The 22,343-nt window shown below is 31.8% G+C and overlaps 1 protein-coding gene across 1 annotated transcript; it reads right to left on the bottom strand.

The window, feature by feature from the left end:
* Positions 1-6,519: 6,519 nt before the first annotated feature.
* LOC127869990 (tachykinin-like peptides receptor 99D) lies at positions 6,520-17,476 on the bottom strand. Its single transcript, XM_052412652.1, has 5 exons — positions 17,076-17,476; positions 10,182-10,364; positions 9,021-9,171; positions 8,383-8,579; positions 6,520-6,784 (listed from the first exon to the last, which is right to left on the bottom strand). Exons 1-5 carry the CDS (start codon positions 17,474-17,476, stop codon positions 6,520-6,522), a joined length of 1,197 nt encoding a protein of 398 aa, XP_052268612.1.
* Between the last annotated feature and the right edge of the window lie 4,867 nt (positions 17,477-22,343).

Here is a 22,343-nt window from a genome sequence, read left to right as displayed (position 1 = left end):
TGAAATGAAAAATGAAAGGCTAAATACAGAACTCATATAGTCTGATGACATTGACACTTTATCATAATGTGCAAGTATATCTTATGTATGTCAATGTCGACTTCACATAGGCTTGTAACATGAAACTCGGCTTTGAATTCAATTTAAAGTAGGATCCTATTTTATTGTTTTCACCGAGGATTATTGAAGTAAGAACAACACATAGTTAATATGATATGAAAATGTCTAAACAATTGCACCTATTGACAAGTTAGATCCGGTCAGGACGTACTTATGTTCCTATCATTATTTAATTTTTATTGAACTATAATTAGCTAATGTTTAATTCAAATATAATGTAAAAATGACAAACACTGCTACTGATAAAAATGTGCATAATTCGAAAGTGATATAAAATTTAGTTTCGCCACGTTGAAACGATAAATGCAAAACAGTATGTTCTTCATTGTCTTGTCCTGCAATTTAATACATATTAATAAATGCAAAAACAATAATGATATGGTTTTCATCTTGCAGTAAATACATTAACACAAAGCAGCAGTTCATCGAACACAATTCATTTTAAGAGGCGCTATGTATTTGTTCTAATTGCAATTTTAATGTCACAGCCAAAAAAGTATATTTTATTAGATGTTAATTTAATGTTATTTGTGCTCGAAAACGGTATATGCCCCTTTTAATACAGACTTTCGAATATTAGTACGAGCCAAGAATACACAATCTAGTATATTGAATTGTTTAATCTCTTATCAGATGCAGAATTTTAACGTTTCATGTAAAGCTTATCAAAACGGTATTTATGTCATATATGTCGTTACGGTTATCCAGTATTATGCTCGGATTCAGGTTTTGGTTTTGGTATGTTTGAACAAGTTTTGCAATTGCGGAGTAGGACTTTAATATATTTTAATTCAAGATTATGAATGTACATTTGTATCTGTGATACAAACAAGTCTTAGTGCAATTGTATTACGCGGTTTTGCCTTATGAAAGTTGCCAAAAACGTAATAATATAATATCATTTGTATATAAATTTAGAAACCGTCAGGCCTAAACTTTCGGTTGTCGTTTAGAATCCATACAACCCATGCATCTATTTCACGCATATATTGATTATAAATATTCACAAAGAGTAATACGTACTTATTCAGTTAAGATTTATTTGCGTTCTCGAACTTTACACAAATAATGAATATTCATGACATGAATTGGTTTTCTTACTTTTGATTTATATTTGAAAAAGCATGCATCATTTGGATGAATACGTTTCATATTCTTGCGTGTTTAAATCATATACCCGAACATTTTATAACATATCCATTGATTATGAGAATCACACTCCTATTAAGAAATTAGCTTCTTCACATGGGATGATTTTAGCATTATAATAATATGTTGCCAATGCTGAGGTGCGATACATTTCATAGTGCAGTTCAGTGAGGATACACTTTTACATTTTGTAATTTTGATTCAAACTTAATGTAAACGATACATTTATAATTTCCTATTACTCGTACATTGATAAGATGTTGATTTAACAAATTCGCATATAGCATAATTTGATAGATGTGAAACTTTTCAATTGAACGTGAAATGGGTAATTTTGCAAGGATATGCTATAATGTTTTTATATTACACTGTAAGAAAAACAACTTTGTAGTTTTTGCTCCCGTGGGCTAAAGCAGTGATGCAGTTCAATATTTGATAGACCTGTATTCATATCATACATAAAAAATATAAACATAATGCGCATGGACATATTATTTAAACACAGTGTTATCAATATAATAACACTTACCCACTTGTCATGATCGTTCATATTCAAGAAAATTATTATCAGTGAACAATATAACGTAAAATGATATTTCTGAAAACTGACCAATCAATATTATCGCTAAGTATTGCTGTTTTGATCAGATAAAGATAGCATAATGTATACGATCTGTATTTTGTCCAAAACTCGCGAAATTATAAATTCCGCATTGTAGCTATATCATTTCGAGTTACGATTGTGGCATCATTTTTTGTTTTTCATGCTGTAACGTATTATACCTATATTGTGTTCTTCTTGTAATTTATATTAAAATACTTCTAATGATCTATAAAAGCACGGAACAACTTCTTCGTTTGTATCTGAGGCAATACAATACAATACAATAAGCAGCTAAGCCAGTTGCTTAGGGTTCATACCGAACAAGCCCGAACAACCACAAAATTTGGCGTACGTCAAAATAATGAACAGCACGTTTGGCTATCTGTTTCGGTTCTGATAATTCTCGGAAGGTTGGTGTAGTTGGCAGAAGTCGTCAAAACATCTGAAACTTCTGAGACTCTGAAACATCTGTATTCTGAAGAGATTTTATACACCACTCGCGAGCCTTGTAGACGGGAGATTATAGAGACTGACCACATTCTGTTCGTTGCGTTAGAAATAATGGACAAGTTTATGTCTTTCGATACAACAAACGTTTTAGTAACTACGTAAATGTACACGTATAAATATAGGAGATTTGAACAAATATTTCAAGCCATTTGTATTTTTTAACGCTATTTGCGTTTAATTCAGTAAACAAACCTAAATAAAATTAACATTATTCGCGTTCATCAAAGACATTTGCATTAACGAAATTATAATATTTCTTAATTATGAAGTTCATTAAATCAATATGTTGTATTTTCCTTGTTAGATATTTAATGAAAAGAACACGTTTTCCTTATTTCCATACGGCTTTACACATTTGAGAAATACGCATATATTAACCAATCAAATACCAAACATTGACTGATGTTGCGTGTCAAATGAAGACAAAAAGTAAATCGTTGAAAACAAGAAATTAAGGCATTAAGATCGGTTCAAATAGCATCCTAACCATATTTGTTTTTCATTTAGAAAGAGTGTTGTGAAGTAAAGGAGTTGAAATACTATTTGTCAATGTCTTTTCGTCAGATGTTTATAACACGGAATATGAAACTGCGGCATAAGACTTCGCTGAAAGTACATCTCTTTTGCGGACGCAATAACTGATGGCGCTGCTCAAAACATGTTTTGGATGTGTTTTTTTCCGATTGAGAGACTGATATCATATCGTGTGTTAAATATAAACCTTTTAGAAGATTCGAACCTGGGACCCCTGAAAATATACCCTACTTGTAACCACTGCACTAAGCATGCATTTGACTTAGGCAGCGCTTTATATAAGCTATATAAGTTGAATTTTCATATTAACACTTATGGATGAAGAGCGTAAGGCGCTTCATAATTTTTGCGATTTTCAATGAGGATGTTTCATGATCAAGCATACTCTTATCAGATTTTTTTAGACCAATATTGTTATTGTGCATGTTTGAAAATTTAGTATACATTCCTTATAAAATCTTTGACAATATTTTGGAAATGTGTCATTTTTCCAAACTGTGACAAGTTTCATTGAGCCTAAGCAAGAGATGTTAATAAAACAACACGTCATCCCTCGTCCATCCCCGAAGCTTGCAAAAAATGTGTGCTTATTTAAATAGTCAATACATCGGTCGGCAATAACAATGAATATATAGTAAATTAAACAGGTCCATCAGTGGATTGTCTGTAAAAACCATGTTAAAGTCAGGTTAGTGTTGTTTTTTATGGCGGTGATATTATATCTAAGATATCCAATATCGAAGGACTATCCAATTAGTATCCAATATTCAGATAGAATTCAATTGAAAGTAAATTTGTATAAGATATTGTGATTATGGGTCTTAACGGGACTCTAAATGACCATGGGTCAAAATTTTGTCCAGAAATAATTTCATGCATTTATTATTCGAAATATGACGCGTCATATTTTACATTCAATTCTTCGTAAGTACATTTGATTTACATCGTATTAGAAGAACGCTTGGTTTGTGATTAATTCTGGTGTGTTATGTTGCAGTGACCGTTCCAAGGCGGTGTTTCGATTAAGGTATGTTTATGGTCGGTGTTTTGTTGTACTCTCCTAAGAGAGTGTCTAGAGAGGCCTTGTTTGCTGGATTATGATTTTGATATGAGTACTCATTGAAATAATGAATTATCTACAATGTTATCAATACTGGTTACGCTTGAAATCGAGTGAACTATACACACAAGTTATATGATTACCGAATCTGATACGTTTAATTGGATTTATGTTTAATGCCGTGTTGTGTGGTATTCCTTGTAGTGTGAAAGTTCATGCACCATTATTAAAAGACCGGCCTAAGATTTAAGAATGTATTGAACAATGTTTTGTTATTCATTTGTATGTATGTATTTCTTTTTACCTTGCAGTCAAGGATAACCTATGGAGGTGCAAACACTTATTTTCAACGGGGTCCTTTGGTTTTGCTGAAGAGACACCAAGCAGAAGAGACAGTAATGGGATTCAAGGAATCCGGGTGTGATACCCTAGCTCTTTGCGAATATATCCCTTGGTTCTTTTACGTGCTCAGTGTATTGCACCAATACACACGAGAATTATCCGGGTTTCATACCAGTACATTTCTTATTGGGTGGGAAACACTTGAAGCATTTCTGAAATTTCCAGTGCCCCGGCCGGGAATTGAACCGGAGACCTCTGGAATGGTAGACCAGAGTGTTACCACTCGACCACCGCACCACCGCATTTATGAAAACAATACAACCACCAAGCTATATAGTTTACTATATTTTTATTTTCATCTAAATAACATTATTTATTAATGGTAACAACATCTTTATTATGACTAATAATCAGGTAAGAAAACCAAAATTGCAGATTAAACGATGTCAGTCAATGTATATTTAATAGCAAGAAGGCAGTAAATGCTACTACTTGAATATGAAAAGCGCGTTCGTTAATTTATGACATGGGTATTACATAAATACGATCAGCGTTAATTGATGACTTATTTGCATAAAAGGCAATTACCAAGTTAAATAAAGTGAATAGATTGAAGTTATGAGAATAATTGACATTTGAAAGGACCTTTTCACAGATGTTGGCATGCATTGAATTTTGTCATTAAATGCTTTATATTGATAAATGTCAACATTGGATCTAAAACGCCCCAGTAAAAAAAAAGAAAAATACAATTAAAGAAAGAAAAAAGTAACCCTCAACTGGGCTCGAACCCTTAACAATTGGAGTAAAAATCTAATGCTTACATCACTCGGCCATCCATGCTCATTCAATCAGTGATGTATTTTATACGTTATATAAGCAATCCACATAGTGTCACAAAATATAATGACAACAACAGATATCTCACAATTAAGCAATCGTTTCGCGCTGCAATTCTTTATAAAAATTTTTTTTTAAATCGTTAAAATATTCCTATGATATATATTTTAGAACATAGTAAACTTGCAATATTATTGTTTTTCAAACAATTATCATACTTACAACGAAACTTTGCGAATCTGAAACAAAATTTTTAATTGCGTCAATTTGCCAAAACGTGAAAAGGTCTCTTTAAAGTTATGACGTTCCAGATTAGCATTAACTGATTGTTGTATTATTATTATTATTATTATTATGTCGTTACAACTAATATACTATATTGAATTTATGTATACGCAATGTATGCATACATATATACCACATTAATCTTATTTTAACAACATTTAAGGTCATACACGATTATTTTCCTATTCAATATACAGATAAAGAGGAAACAATGATGAGGATTTTCAACATGGGGTGTCTTAGAATCCTTAATTATTCGCTCCTTTTCTTGCATTAGGAAATATGCAAAGAAAAAAAACTGATAATCAAATTGCCGTATAAGAGTATTAAAACTTTAAGAAAAAATATTGTATAATTAAACACAAAGACACTACAATATGCATTGGGCATCTTGGTGTGCATTCCACTTTTATACATAGATGTACATATATGTCTTTAAAACAAATATTGAACACAGTTGCGCTATTTTGTTTTTTGATGTGATCATTTGAAATAAACGCGTATGAATAATAACGTCCAAGACTTGAATATATTCAATAACAAATAACATTCAACAAACACAATATATAAAGTATGTTTATGCAATCTATTGTATGTATCATTCGTTGTGATTTCTTTCTTTATAAGCAAGCACATTTGAAAACACATCGATATGTCTGCAAAGTGAAATGTAAATCACATAAAATGAACATACAAATATTAAGTCATATATGCATTAACATTGTGTCAAAATAATCCATGATAGCATCAAATTTGATTAAAATACATTTGTATTTAGATCTGCACGTTTTATTGCAGTATACAAACACACAATTCATTAATTTAATGAATCCAAACGTACTTTACTTTATACAGAGGCAGATATAAAACGTGGCATTAAAACGGCACATACGAAAACACGATACAAATTGTGAAATGGTAAATATATCCACAGCATTTATGCAGCCATAACTTGACGTTACTAAATCTAATGTACTTTTTAGATTTTATACGCCTAAAATACTATATTTTCTAATCAGAACGTGTAACCAATAATTGCCATCAAGACGATAAACAGAGCAGAGTAAACTTGTTTTTACAGAGCATGCTCCATCCGACTGGGCGATCCTCGGCAGACGGTACTGTGGCATTTGTTGCTGCGTCGATTGACGCAGGATTCCGTGTCGACGTACTCCGTCATTGTGTGCATCAAGTAACCGTTTCTATCTGAACCGTATTTTTCGGACATTGCTCTAGCTGCGTTGGGAAAGAGTGTGCGACGAAAGCGGAGCTGGGTCCTTGACCTCTTACAACGGCGACAAGGCCAACAACAAAACACGTGCATGAACCCCTCCCGAAATCTGAAAGTAGAGCACTGGAGTAAACAGGTTTAAAACTAAATAATAGTTATGTATACTGTATTTATATCAAGTACTATCTAATCAGAATTATCATTCGAAGAAGATACATTTTTGTTAAAAAAAATAAAGGAAAAGAACGAAATCCTAAATTGATCAAAATTTGTATTAATAAAGACAATAACACACGATAGAGCTGGGTCGGACGTATAGTATCGTCTCGATGCCGATATAGCGTCTCGAGGGCCTTTACAATGTTTGCTTGATTGATTTTCTAAATGCAAAAACACATATAGCCTATGCGTTATTCTTTAATGTTGCTTATGGCAAAAATCGACATTGAATCGAATAGTTGTAGAACCACAACACTACTTAAATCAAAACACATCTGTTGAAGACCTTATAAGTACAGTAGCTTATTTCATACTTTCAACTATTTATACCTATACAACAACTGTGCACTGATAACGCAACTGGTATCAAACGACGTAACGTTAATTTCTAGCACATTTCGTAGTTATCTTTGCTAAGCTGCTTAAAGGATAATTTCCTGGATTTTGTTAATATGATTGGGGCTCATTTAAGGTACATACAATATAAGATAGTATTGAATATTCCGGAGTTTATGTTGTTTTGCAAGATTACACCACTATATAGTTTGTAATTATTCAATGACAGCTGTTAAAAGGCATTTGCCAGTTAAAATCAGTTCATAAAAATACCGCTTATTAAATATTGAGCAGTATGTGTATCTACATCTTAAATTAAGTATAAATAAGTATTGTTTGCACTTGGTGACATATGACGACAACGCCATGTTCAAATAGAATATCAATGAATAGCAACACTTGATTCTTATTTGAATTATTGAGCGGAGTAAAAGTTCGGATATTACACAACAATTCTTCTGCAGATAGTGTAGCATACATAAAAATAGATAATTATGTCGGCATCTTTTTGTTATGGTCGTTGCACGCAATAAACAATACCGCCATCGTAAAACACCAAATAAAGCGGCACATATAATCGACACATATAGGTTTATTTCCAAGACAATGGATATCTTAAAAGTGCTATTCAGAAACGTTACTTTTCTTTCGATGTCTTCATGTCATAGATCAAAAAAACACTATCAGTGGTATCAGCTGGTTTCAATTTTAAGCTTTTATCGAGATACGTTGTAGTGTTATATAGAGTCATATCTAATTTTTATAATGTATTGTGTAACACATTCCGTCAAACGATTGAATATTCTTCTTGTACTTACTTCCTGTGCTTGGCCGTATACATATCGGCCTTGGTAATTTTGCTCTAAAGAAATCGTGTAATCTTTTATGAAACTTTTCCTGGCTATAGAAATGTATGCATGTGGTCATTGCTATTGTTTCTTATGATGTCATATTTATCGATTGGCGATCGGTCTGCGCGGCCGCTTTCTATGAGAACACCACACAATGGAGGGTGTATTTCAGTATGTAAAACTTTAAGGCTTTTGTATGTTCTATTAAAGCAAATGTTCTAACACAATTATGTTGACGATTATATCGACGTGTATTTTGTATCCTATTCAAAGATTTGTATTTTTTAACATTATGCCCCACCTTGCATTCATCCATCCATAAATGATAGGATTATACATGGAGTTGCTCATGGCCATCAGGTAGATTATGATGTAGATTTGTTGAATGTATTCGTATTCGGCAATCGAATTGTAGTAACTGGTCAGAAGAAAGTATGTGTGAATTGGTAACCAGCATATAGCAAATATCAGAACCACCACGATCATCATTTTAACCACCTACAACAATACAACAAAAGCATTTTATATATGACTAAACATGTATATGCGTAGTAGTGTTTAATGCAAACGGTTTGTAAATATTGTTTTAAAGATACATCGAGTGAATAGATCGTTTGCTTTAATCATCACATTATTTGTCTGTTGACTCTATACAGTTTTTGCAGGCAACTCTTCTCTAGTATGCATTTATTTCTTCATGTCTATGTATCTGATAGATATAGCCCTCTATTAGTTGTACCATACTTTTTAAAACGACTTGATGTCATCTTTCTGAAAGATAATACTTTCATTTGTCCAGCATTTAGTATTCATTTCCATAAAATACCTTGACATTCTAAGCTTTTACCATAATTGCATATTTCGATATTACAACATGAACTACATGGTTGACACCTATGTAAGTTCCATTCCAATGTTTGCCTGATCTCTACTTTATACCTTCCGTTTCGACTTGACCCTGTCTGTCTGGATGGAAGTCTCCTCCCCGATAGCCCTGCTGCCCCATAACTCCAATCCAACGCGCGAGTAGGCGGAGACAAGCGTTAGCAGTGGAAACAAGTAGTTTAGCACGAGGAGTAGGTAGTGGTACCTGAAATGTTTGAGTACGAGTTAGTGAAAGTGAAGTTTTAAATGTACACTCAAAAGAAATTATATTAAAGGTGTTAAGAGAATATTAAATCTTTTCGGTTTCGTATTATAACATATTTATTATCACGAGTAACATAAATCACGATAGAACATTAACAGCAACATATTTATATTATAGTTGTCGTCTCTACTATGCGTACGTTTTGATACATGCGTTTAAAAAATACGACACATATTCATCAGAATTAAGTTATTTTAAATTCGATGTAATTAAATTGGTAATTTAAAATAAAAGTATAATATTAATGCTACGCCACTGAATCACAAATCATAGTATCTCAGTATAATCCAGCTTATTATTATATAACACATTTTTTCGACGTCCAAAATCTTGCATGATATACATATAACATATTTTATATAACAAAATAGACATACAATGTATTAAGCATTGAGATATCATGTTGTATCGTCCGATTTGATCAAAGCAGTGCTGATTAAAACAGTAAAGCAAATTCTACAATAATGTTAGGCTTTCAATTCGCCATAACCATCTATAATTCACATCACTGTTATTTAGTAATATCTGTCTAATAAGTATGTGCCAACTATAAGCTTAATATGTCTATTAAGTACAAGGAGTTAAAAAGATGTTTAAATGCACAGTAAGAACGAATAAGCCTCAATTGAACTTAGGTCTATGTAAACCACTTTTAGCGCATGCGCATACAAACTGTTGACGTGTGCTATCTATTAAAACTTTCGACGAAGTTTAAATGTTGGTGTACAGGGTACACAAGTAAACTTCTTTTTCTTTTTTTAACACAAAATTATAGTTCGATTAATATTCATTTCTCAATTTTAATACATTGTTTTTCATTAAAAACAACGCTAGTTCAAGGCATATTTATACAACAGCTATTCACCAGACAGACCTGAACGATTTACCCCATCTCACCACTTTAATAACAGGGATTGTATATGCTAATGAAGACGCAACAAGATACTTACGCTAGATCCGTTTCCTTTGGCCACGTGACATCGCATACTGAACCTGCAGGATAAGGAGCCGTTTCAAAGTAAATTAGGTTCGGAAATGCCAAGGCTATGGAGAAAAGCCAGATGACGATTATCGTCAAAACCACGTGACGTTTTGGCATGCGTGGTCGAAGGGGATATATAATCGCTATGTATCTGTAATAATAAACACATATATTTTACCTCGATGTTTGTAGTATTTGATTGATGAAAGCGACAATGAAATGTATCGCTACTAATTGAAATTATTAACCAAGATGGGATATTATTATTTACTTATATTGATATTTAAAGAACCTCACTAGAATGTGTGTTCACTCCAGTTTCTGATTATTATAGCTAGCACATGTTAACTTTATAAACAAACGTGTAAATAAGGCTTCCTAATAAAGGATGTGGGTTACACATTATAATTATAATATCATATTATAGGTATTGTCTAAATCTTTAATTAAGCACAAACATGAAAATACAAATATGTCATTAAAATCTGTGGCATTGCCTATGTCGTTTTTTTAAAGACAATATGTAATAAATCATAAATACAATTTTTTTTATTTAGTTTAAAAAAGAGATTGCGTGAACCTAATTTAAGTAATTATGTAATGTTTCTAGTACGAAATATGTAGAAATATAGTATTCTGTGAAAAAAAAAGATTTTCACATCGTATGCAAAATATTGCTTAAATTGCATTAGCATAACAGCGTCAGTTACATATCGCGTGAGGTATTGCTCTACCTATTTACTTTGACACTTCTCATATTCTTTACCAAAAAATCAAATGCAGATATAAACATGATTTTTTGTATTTTAAGTTTGAATTTCAGAGAGACAAATAGTCCTTTTTGTAAGCGTGGAGGAACATACTTTTACGGTCTCTTAAAGATAACTTCGGAGTCATGGACGAGCTAAAACAGAAGAATTATGAATTGACGGACATGATAGTAGCGTTTAACAATACATTGTAATAGCATTCAAAAGTCTGCTATATATGTATTGTTCTATTTGTAACTCTTGCAATCAGCTAGCAATAAATATGTTTAAAAATCGTTAACTTGCCTTTAATAGGAAAGAATGGTCTTCTAGAGGAACTTTTCCATATTTATATGGCAAGTATATTTTGAAGATTAATTGTTATATTGTAAACATGTTAAATTATTGTTCCGGTATACTTTTCCGTTAAAAAAGGTACATCTACCCATAAGAAAACACATTTCGGTTATATCTAAATTTAAATAACCTTAATATTGACAATGATTCAAACTTAAAACTAGTTCCGCTTCGTTGGAATGTTAAATCGTATGATAGCATTGGAGCTGCATCAACCACCACATATTGAATATATGCTCAAAGCTCTACAAAGGAACGTGCTTTATTCTCATTAAAAGGAAACAACTTGCACTTCATGAACCCAATAAGTGCTTAAAGTTTATCCTGCATACACTAAGTTATTCTACTCAATCAAGGAACTGGTCTTTTGTTGAATGTACAACGCTTAAAAACATTTGTAGGTCGCTTTAATGTACGAAGTGACCATTTTGCTTTTTACATTATATTGTCGGAAACTGACTTTTTACAATTTTGCAAGAAAATGGTTAAATCCGAAGCATGATTGAATTTTATGGGAACCGTAATTACCATGTAGTAAGCATAAACCTTGCCATCTGTAGCACGTTATCAAGTGCATATGTCAGAATGCAAGCCCTCCAGAAAACATTGATCAGCCAAAGCTATTAGCAGAAGACCTTAACCATTTGCTGCAACACAACAACGTATTCGTTAAATGTGAGGAACAAATCCCTTTAAATCGAATAATACAAAAACGCAGGTTAGCGTTTTTATGCAATCATTACGTCATTATAAAACAATAAATACTTGTAAGGATTGTATATACATATCTAAAACATTACTTTAGAAATCTCAGAAACCTACTTTGATATTTTACAAATAAGTTTTATTTTATTTAAAAAAAACACCTTTTCCTACCTGAAATTCAAAACATAATACCATAAAAACATCATCCACTGCATTACATTTCAAAACTGTTTTTCGTATTATTATTTGTCGGTTAGTGACAACAATAAATTTACCAAGTCTTATTAAACAAAACAAACGATTTTATAAAAAAAAACTTTATAAATAACAGTGACAACACCTTAATTATTTCATAATATACATCGAACAACTGTACCGGTACATACTCTTTTATCATTAGTAGCAATTTAATCTCGACATGATTACGCTTGTATGCATTTGTTCATGCCTTTCCTCGCATTTATCTGGCAAAAATATTCGTCTCTTAAAGCTGAAAACTAACATCAGCAATAATTCCGTAATAGGCAAAACGTTTAAATTAGAGAATATATTAAATCAGACAATAAGCTCTTGAGAACGTCTTAAGCACTTGCATTAATACTAAAATACGTATTAATTTTAAGCGTAAACAGCTTTAGCGTGTATTAAAGGCTCTATAAAGGTGACGATCCGTAATTATTTACCGATTTTTTTTCCATATTTTATTTATAAAGGTTATCGAAAAACAATATATATATATATATGCTATTGGACATAACCATAAAAATATGAGCTATACAACTTGTTTTGAGCTCAAAACACAGTGTCCTCCAAGTCTATCGTGTTAACAAACAATTAGTTTATTTACATCGCTGTTTACTCGGGAAAGTGAAAGTGAGAGAGACTCAGGTCACCAAAATATATCGTTGATTTTCAACATTTTCACGAATCACTCTAAAAGTAGGTCTCTTCTAAATTGTTAAAACGTTTGTAGTGATCTAATAAGTTACTTTCTGCTGGTAAAAAGTTGTTTAAAATATAATTAAAATTGAATGTTCTTTCGGCTATTTTAAGCATACGTCACCGCTTTGGGGCTACACATCACGTTAGTTGCAAAGTTGTAAACATTTCTGCCAATTATGAAACGGGTATATCTTCCATAATTCTTGACAACGTTGCACCCAAGCTGTGTAATTTGCATTTATTATGCAAGAGTAACTGAAATCCGGTAAAAATTAGACCAGTTTATATGCATAATAATTGGATTTTTACCTATATAGGGCCTTTAAGAAAGTGCAAAACCGTTAAAGAAAACACTCGAACTTCTCACACGTTTTTAGTGGATGATTTATTGCTCAGTTATTGTTTCATGAAGAATAATGTATAACTATTTGTGCAGCAGTATCCGCATATTAGCGCATAATTGAAATATATTTCAATTGGTAGATATGTCATTTATAAAACGAATGCGTATTTAATATTTATGTTAATATTGACTTTGCATCAAAGGTATCGCTTCTATGACATGTAGTGCATAGGTAAAAATAAGTATGATAGTTACGGTACTAATAGATGTTTGTTAGGCATGTGCTTTCAGAATGGTATACATTTATGTAAATATAATAGAAAATATAAAAACGGAACATAAATATAAATACCATTACTCGCTAGCAATTAATTATATATGTCCAGGAGTGTCCATTCATTTTCCGTAGCAAGAATATCGCATTTGTACATGCGGACATCTATAATACTCAATACCATCTAGCTCAATTATCAGTGTATGCAACGGTATTGGGAATTAATTATCTTATTATGACACGAACGGTGCCGCCTATTTGACACGAACAGCATACCACAAATGCTCGTGCTAGCAACAATGTTTATGAATATACCTTCGCTCTTTCATGAGCATATCTGCATTCGTAACCTGTCTGCGGTATAATTGTTTCCTATTAATACAGATAAGACAGATCGGTCATTAAGGGAGACCCGAGCGAATGTAATGTTATCGGGGAATAATGAACCAATTACATTCTTCTTTTAGGCCGATAGGGTATGCGAAGTGTAGCGTAAGTTTAGGGTAATATACAAGCTATATCAAATCGAATCAAATAACGAGGTAAATACTGATTGCTCCGTAGTAGATTCTATTATGGTTCGTCAAAGTCCTGCGAATTTTGCCATACGTATCTATCAATAGCGTACCTTTTAACATAAAGTGCAATTAAATAATACTATAGTTTTGTCTATATTGTGTTGATAAAATTGTAATTAGTATTACAGCAATATATAAATCGTTTGAATGATTATCATTTGATTAAGGTAACACATTATTACATAACCATTTGCTCAAGGAAAAGGCTTCAAATATGTTTCTAATATAAACAAAAACTGATTTTCTTTAATTCTTATGTTTCTGCAATCTTGATGTTAAGATTGAATTTTGCTCAAATGTTGCTGTTTTTTTTAAAGCCTCTTTGTTCTGAATTATACCAATATATGAAAGCATACTAATAGCTGTGACTAAACGTGAACTGTTTCTCTTTCTGTAAATGAATATAAGTATCGGGTACAATACAAAAAATATGAAAATAAAAAAAAGAGAATTCCTATCCTTAAGTTGCGTTTGCTAAACTGACGTGATCATACATATTACTTTTTGCTGTTAAAGAAAAATTTTTTAAACGTTGTATTTCCTTATATTATAATAATACAAACACAAAGTAGCGCAACCTATAGGAACGCAGTTACGTGCATTATGTATTCTATCAAGAATCAGAAAACTTCAACATTTACTCCAATCGAATATATTTCATTTGACACGTTGTTCCTCCAATATCAAATGCGTAAAGTTTTTTATAGTTAAATTGCATAACTTTTTTTATAATGGCACATATTCGCAGAAACTTAATTATTGAATAATGTGTATATACTAATTACATTCAACAAGGAAATTTGGACTCGTCCAGTATTTTTTTATGTTTGATTGTTTATTTTCGGGATTGCATACGTATTTTCGTCAAATTATATTTTATTATTTGCTTCCTTGCCAAGCTGAATTAAAAAAATCAAAACTGTCATTGTACATAAACATAATTACATGACTAACTACCCTTACACCAGTCTTAAAGTGCCTATTGAACTGAAGTGTTTAGCAGGTTTAACATAAAAGTAAAATAAAACAATCAGAAACAAACATATTAATTGTCAATAAAAGTGAAATCGTTGTATCTGTAATATATTTAAGCATGTTACGAACATCACAACTTGTATAGTAACCTCACGGTCCATGCGAGTACAAGTCATTTCAGATCAGCTGTTAAAAAGATGTGTAACGGTTACGATTGATATGGATTCATGATTTCCGAATATTATCTGGAATATTGGTCATTTTATGTTCCTGAAACATACGAGTATATTTAGAAAGTACAACGTTTGTCTGTCATGTTATTAGCTTCGCTAAAAACATTCGTGAAAAATATAGAAATGTCGTTTTAAATCAATTTCACAACAGATGTCATTAAGTATATTCTAAAACTATGCATTTGGTAACTTAATTCCTTTGTGGAAATGTATAAGAAGACGTTAACATTAAATTCAATTATGTTTTACGTCCAACCCAACATTTTTAAGATCGGCCTTGAATGGATGTCGAATTTACTTACTATATCCGTGTTCAGATAACAAAGTTTTAACATAGAAACTTTGTTCAACTCGGAGTTAACAAAGACAATAATCGAAAAGGGAAAACGTATAGCGTCATTGAGACGCTGTCCAATCACAATGTCTTTAAATTATATAACTATTTTATATTCAAATGAGTTGCTCAGTACAATTGCTAAACAAACAAATCTAAATGTTACCAATGTGCGAGTAATTATTAGGTCTGATATAAAATCAAAACCATTTCATTACGGCATGTTTTTATATCAGTATGGTGCCAGTTTTTTTGTATATTGTTTCAATACATTTCCTTCGAAAATCAGACACATTATTTTGTAGGATATATTATCAAAAGCGTAAACGCATATTCAGAAGTTACAATAAGACCTGTTTGTAAATCTCTAGACGTTGGCATGGTTCCCGATAATTGGCAAACATTAGCTGTAAAAAAACCCACCCCAACTTCCCTTTTTTCAAGTACTTGTGATAAGTTCATTTCTAACCAAATTCATAAAATGCGCATATGTAACTTACTGGATAAAGTTTTAAATGTGGTACGCTGATTTTTATAAGTAAAAACACACTGGCGTGTCACAGTTAAATACTTTGTGCATTCATTGTTTATCCCGATAATTAAATACATGTGTAACTATGATCGTAAAAAAGTGTCAATACGACTGACGTTATACTTTGTCGTATATAAAAAAATGTTGCTTTACCAATCCAACAGCGTGGCAGAAAATTGCGAAAACATAGTTAATAAGGTATTGCGCAAAGTGTTAGTTTGTTATATAAATAAAGTTTTATTCATCAAACAATTAAGAGCCCACACTGCCCTTTTGTTCAAGTACATGTGATGAGTTCATCTCCAAAAATGCGCACATGTAACTAAGTAGATAAAGTTTCACATATGTATGCTCCGCTGATTTTAATAATAAAACACACACTGGCGTGTCACAATATAAATACGTTGGGCTCTTTATCTGGTTGTTTTTCTAATAAATAAAACATGTTAACATAGATTAAGTATAATTTTCCGTATAGTTATTGTCTTTATATTATTGCATAATATATTTTATTATCATTATTAAAAGTTCTTTAAACCCTAGAAAACACTACTTTGAGAGTTTCCATATATAAGGTAGTTGTTCCTTCTTAAGTATATTATGGTAAAAACTTATGCGACTGTGTCCATTTTCGTTGCAAAATAAATTGTTCGAGACACCATTGTTGTATTTAATAGCCTTAACAGTCCACTCGCTAGCTAAAGGTTTTAAGATGTAATCTTGCTAGCTAAGATAACAAAATAACCAATCAAATCCACAAAAAATCGTCTGCGTAAAGATGAAAGCATGCAATTGATTAAGTTAACATAAACGTATGTGGTGTTTAAGTTCTATACTGACCTGTCAACGGCGATGGCCATGAAGGTGAGGACACTTGCAGAGATGGTACATGGGGATATAAAACACGATAGTTTGCAGAAGAACGTTCCAAACCACCAGTCTTGATACAACAAGTATAGAAACGTAAACGGTAGATTAAACTGAGCGATAAGAAAATCCGCCAGAGCCAGGTTGACAAGGAAATAGTTGGTAACCGTTCGCATGCGTTTATGGGCCAAGACTATCCAAATGACGACAATGTTTCCGCCGGCAGAAATCAGCAGAATTGACGCGAAAGCAACGAAGAATATTGTCTGTTGCCACCATGGTAACAAGAATTGGTAGGGATCTGCCGATTCCTGTGTAGTACTGGTTACGTGAGTAGTCGTTTTCCCGATGAATGAGAAGTTCCGGAATGACATGTTTGAGTCCCGTTGATGTAATTGAAACGTCAATGGTATCCAGTAACGTCGTGAAAATACTTACCAATCTGATGTTAGCTTTGTTCTGTAAAATAAGGATTGTTTTAGTTTAAGAAAACAAGAAGTAGCTAAGACCGCTTTGGTAAGACCTTAACACGTTAGCCTTATTAAACAGAAAAAGCACAAAATACATTATATTATTAATTACCATACTGTTTAAACGTATTAACATAATATATAAATAATAACTACAAAACATAGCAATAAATGTTAGCCATTTGAACTGGCCATAGACACAGACATTGACCAACGCAATATGAAGGCCAGTTCTATTGCGATACTCGAAGTTCGCACGATGGCATTTTAAGCCACAAACGATTCTTATTGTGTTCGTAAATTATGACATGAAGTAAGTAATATTAAATATATATTGCAATACGAACACAAATTCGCACCATTTGCACACAAATGGTATATTAATTCTTAATATATTGTCTAATTGTACTTCAGTAATGCAAGACTTTAAAGAATAGTATATGTTTTATTAAAACAATATTTTTGTTAAAAATATTTATCTGAAAAATAACTTAAACAGAAAAAGTAGATCCATTAAGTCTAAATATGTCGTAAGATAAAAATCCAAACATTGTAAAAAAATAGCTACATAAAAGTGGCATTATAATTTGTATTAAATTTAATTATATTTTAAGAATCATAAACTTTTATTGGATGAAATAAAATTATTTTAAACTTTCTGAACTTACTTTCAATGAGAAAATTCCACAGGTCAAATAGACGTCTTAAATGTAGTCACTTTAACGTTTTGGTTTTGTTGTATGGTTATTTCCACAAACAGGCGTTTATCTTAATATGTGTGCGAACGCAATACTGGAGAAAATCGTGCACTTTATTTTCGTTGGAGTATTTAAAAATAATATGCACATTCTGTAGTTATTTTCAAGTGAAAATTAAAGTTTTGTTTATGTAATTGTAAATTTATTTACTATTCGTTTAGTAATTAACACAGTTTTAACAAACATTGCTCGCCTTTACCTAAAATTATACAACTAAAAAAAAAATTATTTTGTTCATGTTAAATCAACCACTTTCTGCGCTGTACACTGTATCACTGAACGAAAGATAAATAGTATTCCTTAATAACTGAAGATCTGAATGGCGAATAAGATATCAGTTTTGCCGCAGCAGCTAGGCCGTTCGCTAGCATTAACAGACATCATTTGCGTCTCAAGAAACGTTTCTGCTAGTGCGTGAAGGTATTACTGAGGATAGTTTGACTGTCAAATACAGAGCGACACTGATTCCATTTTCTCCAAATATGAATTTGGAATGTCTGCGGTATTGATTCAGATGTTATAATTAATGCTAGTTAGATTGAAGATTTAAGACGGACTGTGGCCTAAGGAGAGATTTCGATGTCCGTTTTGCTTGTCATGATCTTTTGCTCTGAATAGCATATGTTGATATATATTTGTGTCACATACCCATAAACATTCCCTATATTTATCGCGGTCTTTTTAGATGCACAATTATTAACATTGACATATCTGCTTACTGTTATAAATAAATAAAATAGATTTCTACCTTCAGTAACCCAAATGAGTAAAAAAAAGGTGTGTTGTTGTTGTTTTTGTTGGTTACAATGATTAACAAGATTCGATTATTTGAAATTAGTTATACAATAAAACAGCAGTATTTCTTTGAAAATATCGAAAACACTCACAAATCATATTTTGGTATATTTAAATGCATTATGTAAACGCGTGTTTTAAGAGCGTTCATCATTAGCGTTATATCTATTCAATAGTTTAAATACACATACTGTGTGGAAACAACATTCTTGATATAAAAGTTGCATAACTGAAAGTAATCAATCCCGTAAACTGTTCCTATATTCTGAAATTATGTTATTGACATATATTCAACATATACATAAACAACCATGAAAACATAATACAAAACACCTTCAAACACATTTAAAACATTATTTGTTGAGAAGATGAGGAATCGCTGTTCGCACGTACATAATTAAATAATACTCATTAAGTTAAGCCGCATGCGTGTTCAGTTAAAAACGCGATACAGCAATAATCGTGTTGATATATCGGGCAGTTTTTTGCGATAGTTGGGAAGTTTATGATAATTATACAGTACAGTTGCAATCGTGATAAACGCCAAGTTAAAACATGTTTTACGATAAAGGCACATATTCGCATACGTGTAAATAGAGATAAACTTCCAAAAACTGTACATGGATGCTAAAATGTTTATTGCATAGCAATCTCTCCATAATTTTTAATTCAGCATACATTTGCGTACTGGTTTATAAGTACTTCACGGTGCATTATTGGTTTGTGCCTGTAGAATATACATTAAGTATTATTGACGAATTGTGATTGCCTTTATAGTATTAAATAATATAGTTGATTGTCATTATTAAAAGTTCTTGAAACCCTGGAACACACTACATTGAGAGTTTCCGTATATAAAAAAGATGTTCAATGTAAAGCATATTCTGGTCAACACAAATGCGACTAACTGTAACCATGTTCGTTACGAAATGAATTCTTCCAGATACCCTTGTTGTATTAAATATTATAATTTAATTGAACAATCCTCAAGGTCAAATCGATCTCGGAAATAAGTGACACTCCATTAAATTCGTTTCTCATTATATGTGTACATCTATTCAGTGTCATATAATAGACATGTTGTAAATTTGTGAAAATGCAGACACCCATATTTATGCTTTTGTCGAATTTAAAGGCTCAAAATAAAGCAGCAACGGTGCCCTATAAAGACAATGCTAAGTTATTTAAAAGTACAATCAAATCATATGTGTTAGACTTTCGAGTAAAACATATTTTAATTCAGTTAAAACAACCATGCTTCTCCTTCATTTTCCGACCAATGCCGAAGAGTAAGGTCCGCTACATGTTTGTGGGCTGATTTCGAGGTCACTAAAGGTCCAGAATGCTCCAAATTGCTTAATTGCACCACACTTTCTTCAATACTTGTAAAATGGAATAAATAACTTTCGAAGCTTAATAAATTGGCAAACACTCAAATATCCATTTTAACATATACTCAGCATGCAAGTTATACATATTTTGATTTAAGTAATTGAGGACCGGTAACTAATTGAGCTTGACGCTCTGTTAGTCTGGAAATGTAGTTGTGTGTAGCCCTGCGATGGATGTATTGTAAGCGCTACACGAGCAGCGATTACAAAAATGTAGCATCTATCCAATCATTCATTTATAGGTCCTTATAGAATTTTAAGTTACAGAAGAAAATGTTGATAGAAATTATACTATAATTTGCTTGTCCGGGTTTGATCCATAAGGGGTTTTATTACAGTTGAAATAAACAACAGAACATATACTAATAAATTAAATGTAATAATATGTTTAGTTATTAATTGCCCATATGACTGGATACACATTTACTGATTCGTTAGAACTGTGCCATAATTAATAATGACAAACATGTAAACCATATAAACTGAGTTGAAGGTATTCTTATTAATGACAAACATAAAAGCTGCACGCATTAACGAACAGAACAATATATAATTGTTGTTGTTTTTCAAATTTTACCGAGCGTTATATCTGTTCCGAGATCTGAAACATAATGTGCAAAAGAATCAGAAATCATCATGAATATCTAAGCACAGCTAACAGTGATATAAAGAAATTGTAATGCTTAAACCTGAAAAGTCAATTATCGAAATTGCAGCAATCATGCAAAGCTCAAGAAAAAGGACAAAATTTTAGCCACGTATTCAAAACAATCTATATGTTACATTCATAAGTAGTACATTCAGGAAAAAATGTGTTCCAAATTTCTTAAAATAAGCCACAAGTAAATATGCTTACTGAGAACTTATATTGGAATGAATGTCATATTCAACACTTCAAGTTATTCGTAAAAATAATAATAACATTTAAAAAATATCAGCTTAATGATAAATTTAAAAGATTGGGGATTCTCCTCATCTTTAAAACAATCCCAGACATAATGGCCAAATTATTAAAAGAATAAAACTTCTCTTCCTTTATTTGATTGATTTTGTATTGACACCAGGTGGCGAATATTAGCAAGATTTAAAGAGTTTTTCCCTGAAGATAAACTTCGAAGAAACAGCGCATATGTGACAGCAAGTTATAACTTACCTCAATCCCTATTACCATACATCTTCAATATTTTGCAGTTAACGGATAAAAACGGAAGTAAATTTGTTCACCTTGTGTAAAAAACACGTTTTCATTTTGTGTGACGGTGACCTTTTGTTGCTGTATTTTTTACCTATTTTATTTTTCTAAATATTTTTTATTCACGGAGAGAGATTTAAGAATGTATGTACGACAATAGCATTGGCAAGATCTGTGTTTTATTGGATGATTGGGGCTTTTAACGTTTAAGTGTACGTTCTTTGAGACAAAAATATGATTATTTAACCTCAAATGTTATTGAACATTTATCCCTTACTTCAGCCGCGTAGACTTTAGGGTACATAATACGGTCCGACAAACAATCATGTCTGTACATTATATGCATTTATATAGGGATAATACACGTTTTCGAGGGCATGATCATCTGCGGGCGCTCGAAAAATCCGTTCCAGATTTTGAGAGCGCCGGCAGATGATCATGTCTGAGAAAATGTGTATTTTCGCTATTATTGCATAAACAAATCATACATACCAAAATAAATTAAAATAACATTGAAAACAATATCTCTTGTTCATTCGACATCGACACAATAATTCGATTATTTCAATACAGTTCAAGGTTTTGTTTTACATATGCCTCACTCGGTCATCATCCGAAATGACGAGACTTTACCT

The sequence above is a fragment of the Dreissena polymorpha genome, chromosome 2, assembly GCF_020536995.1.
Source record: "Dreissena polymorpha isolate Duluth1 chromosome 2, UMN_Dpol_1.0, whole genome shotgun sequence".
Classification (NCBI taxonomy): Eukaryota; Metazoa; Mollusca; class Bivalvia; order Myida; family Dreissenidae; genus Dreissena; species Dreissena polymorpha.
The sequence above is the reverse complement of the archived record's forward strand: the minus strand, read 5'-3'. Positions and strand labels throughout refer to the sequence as shown.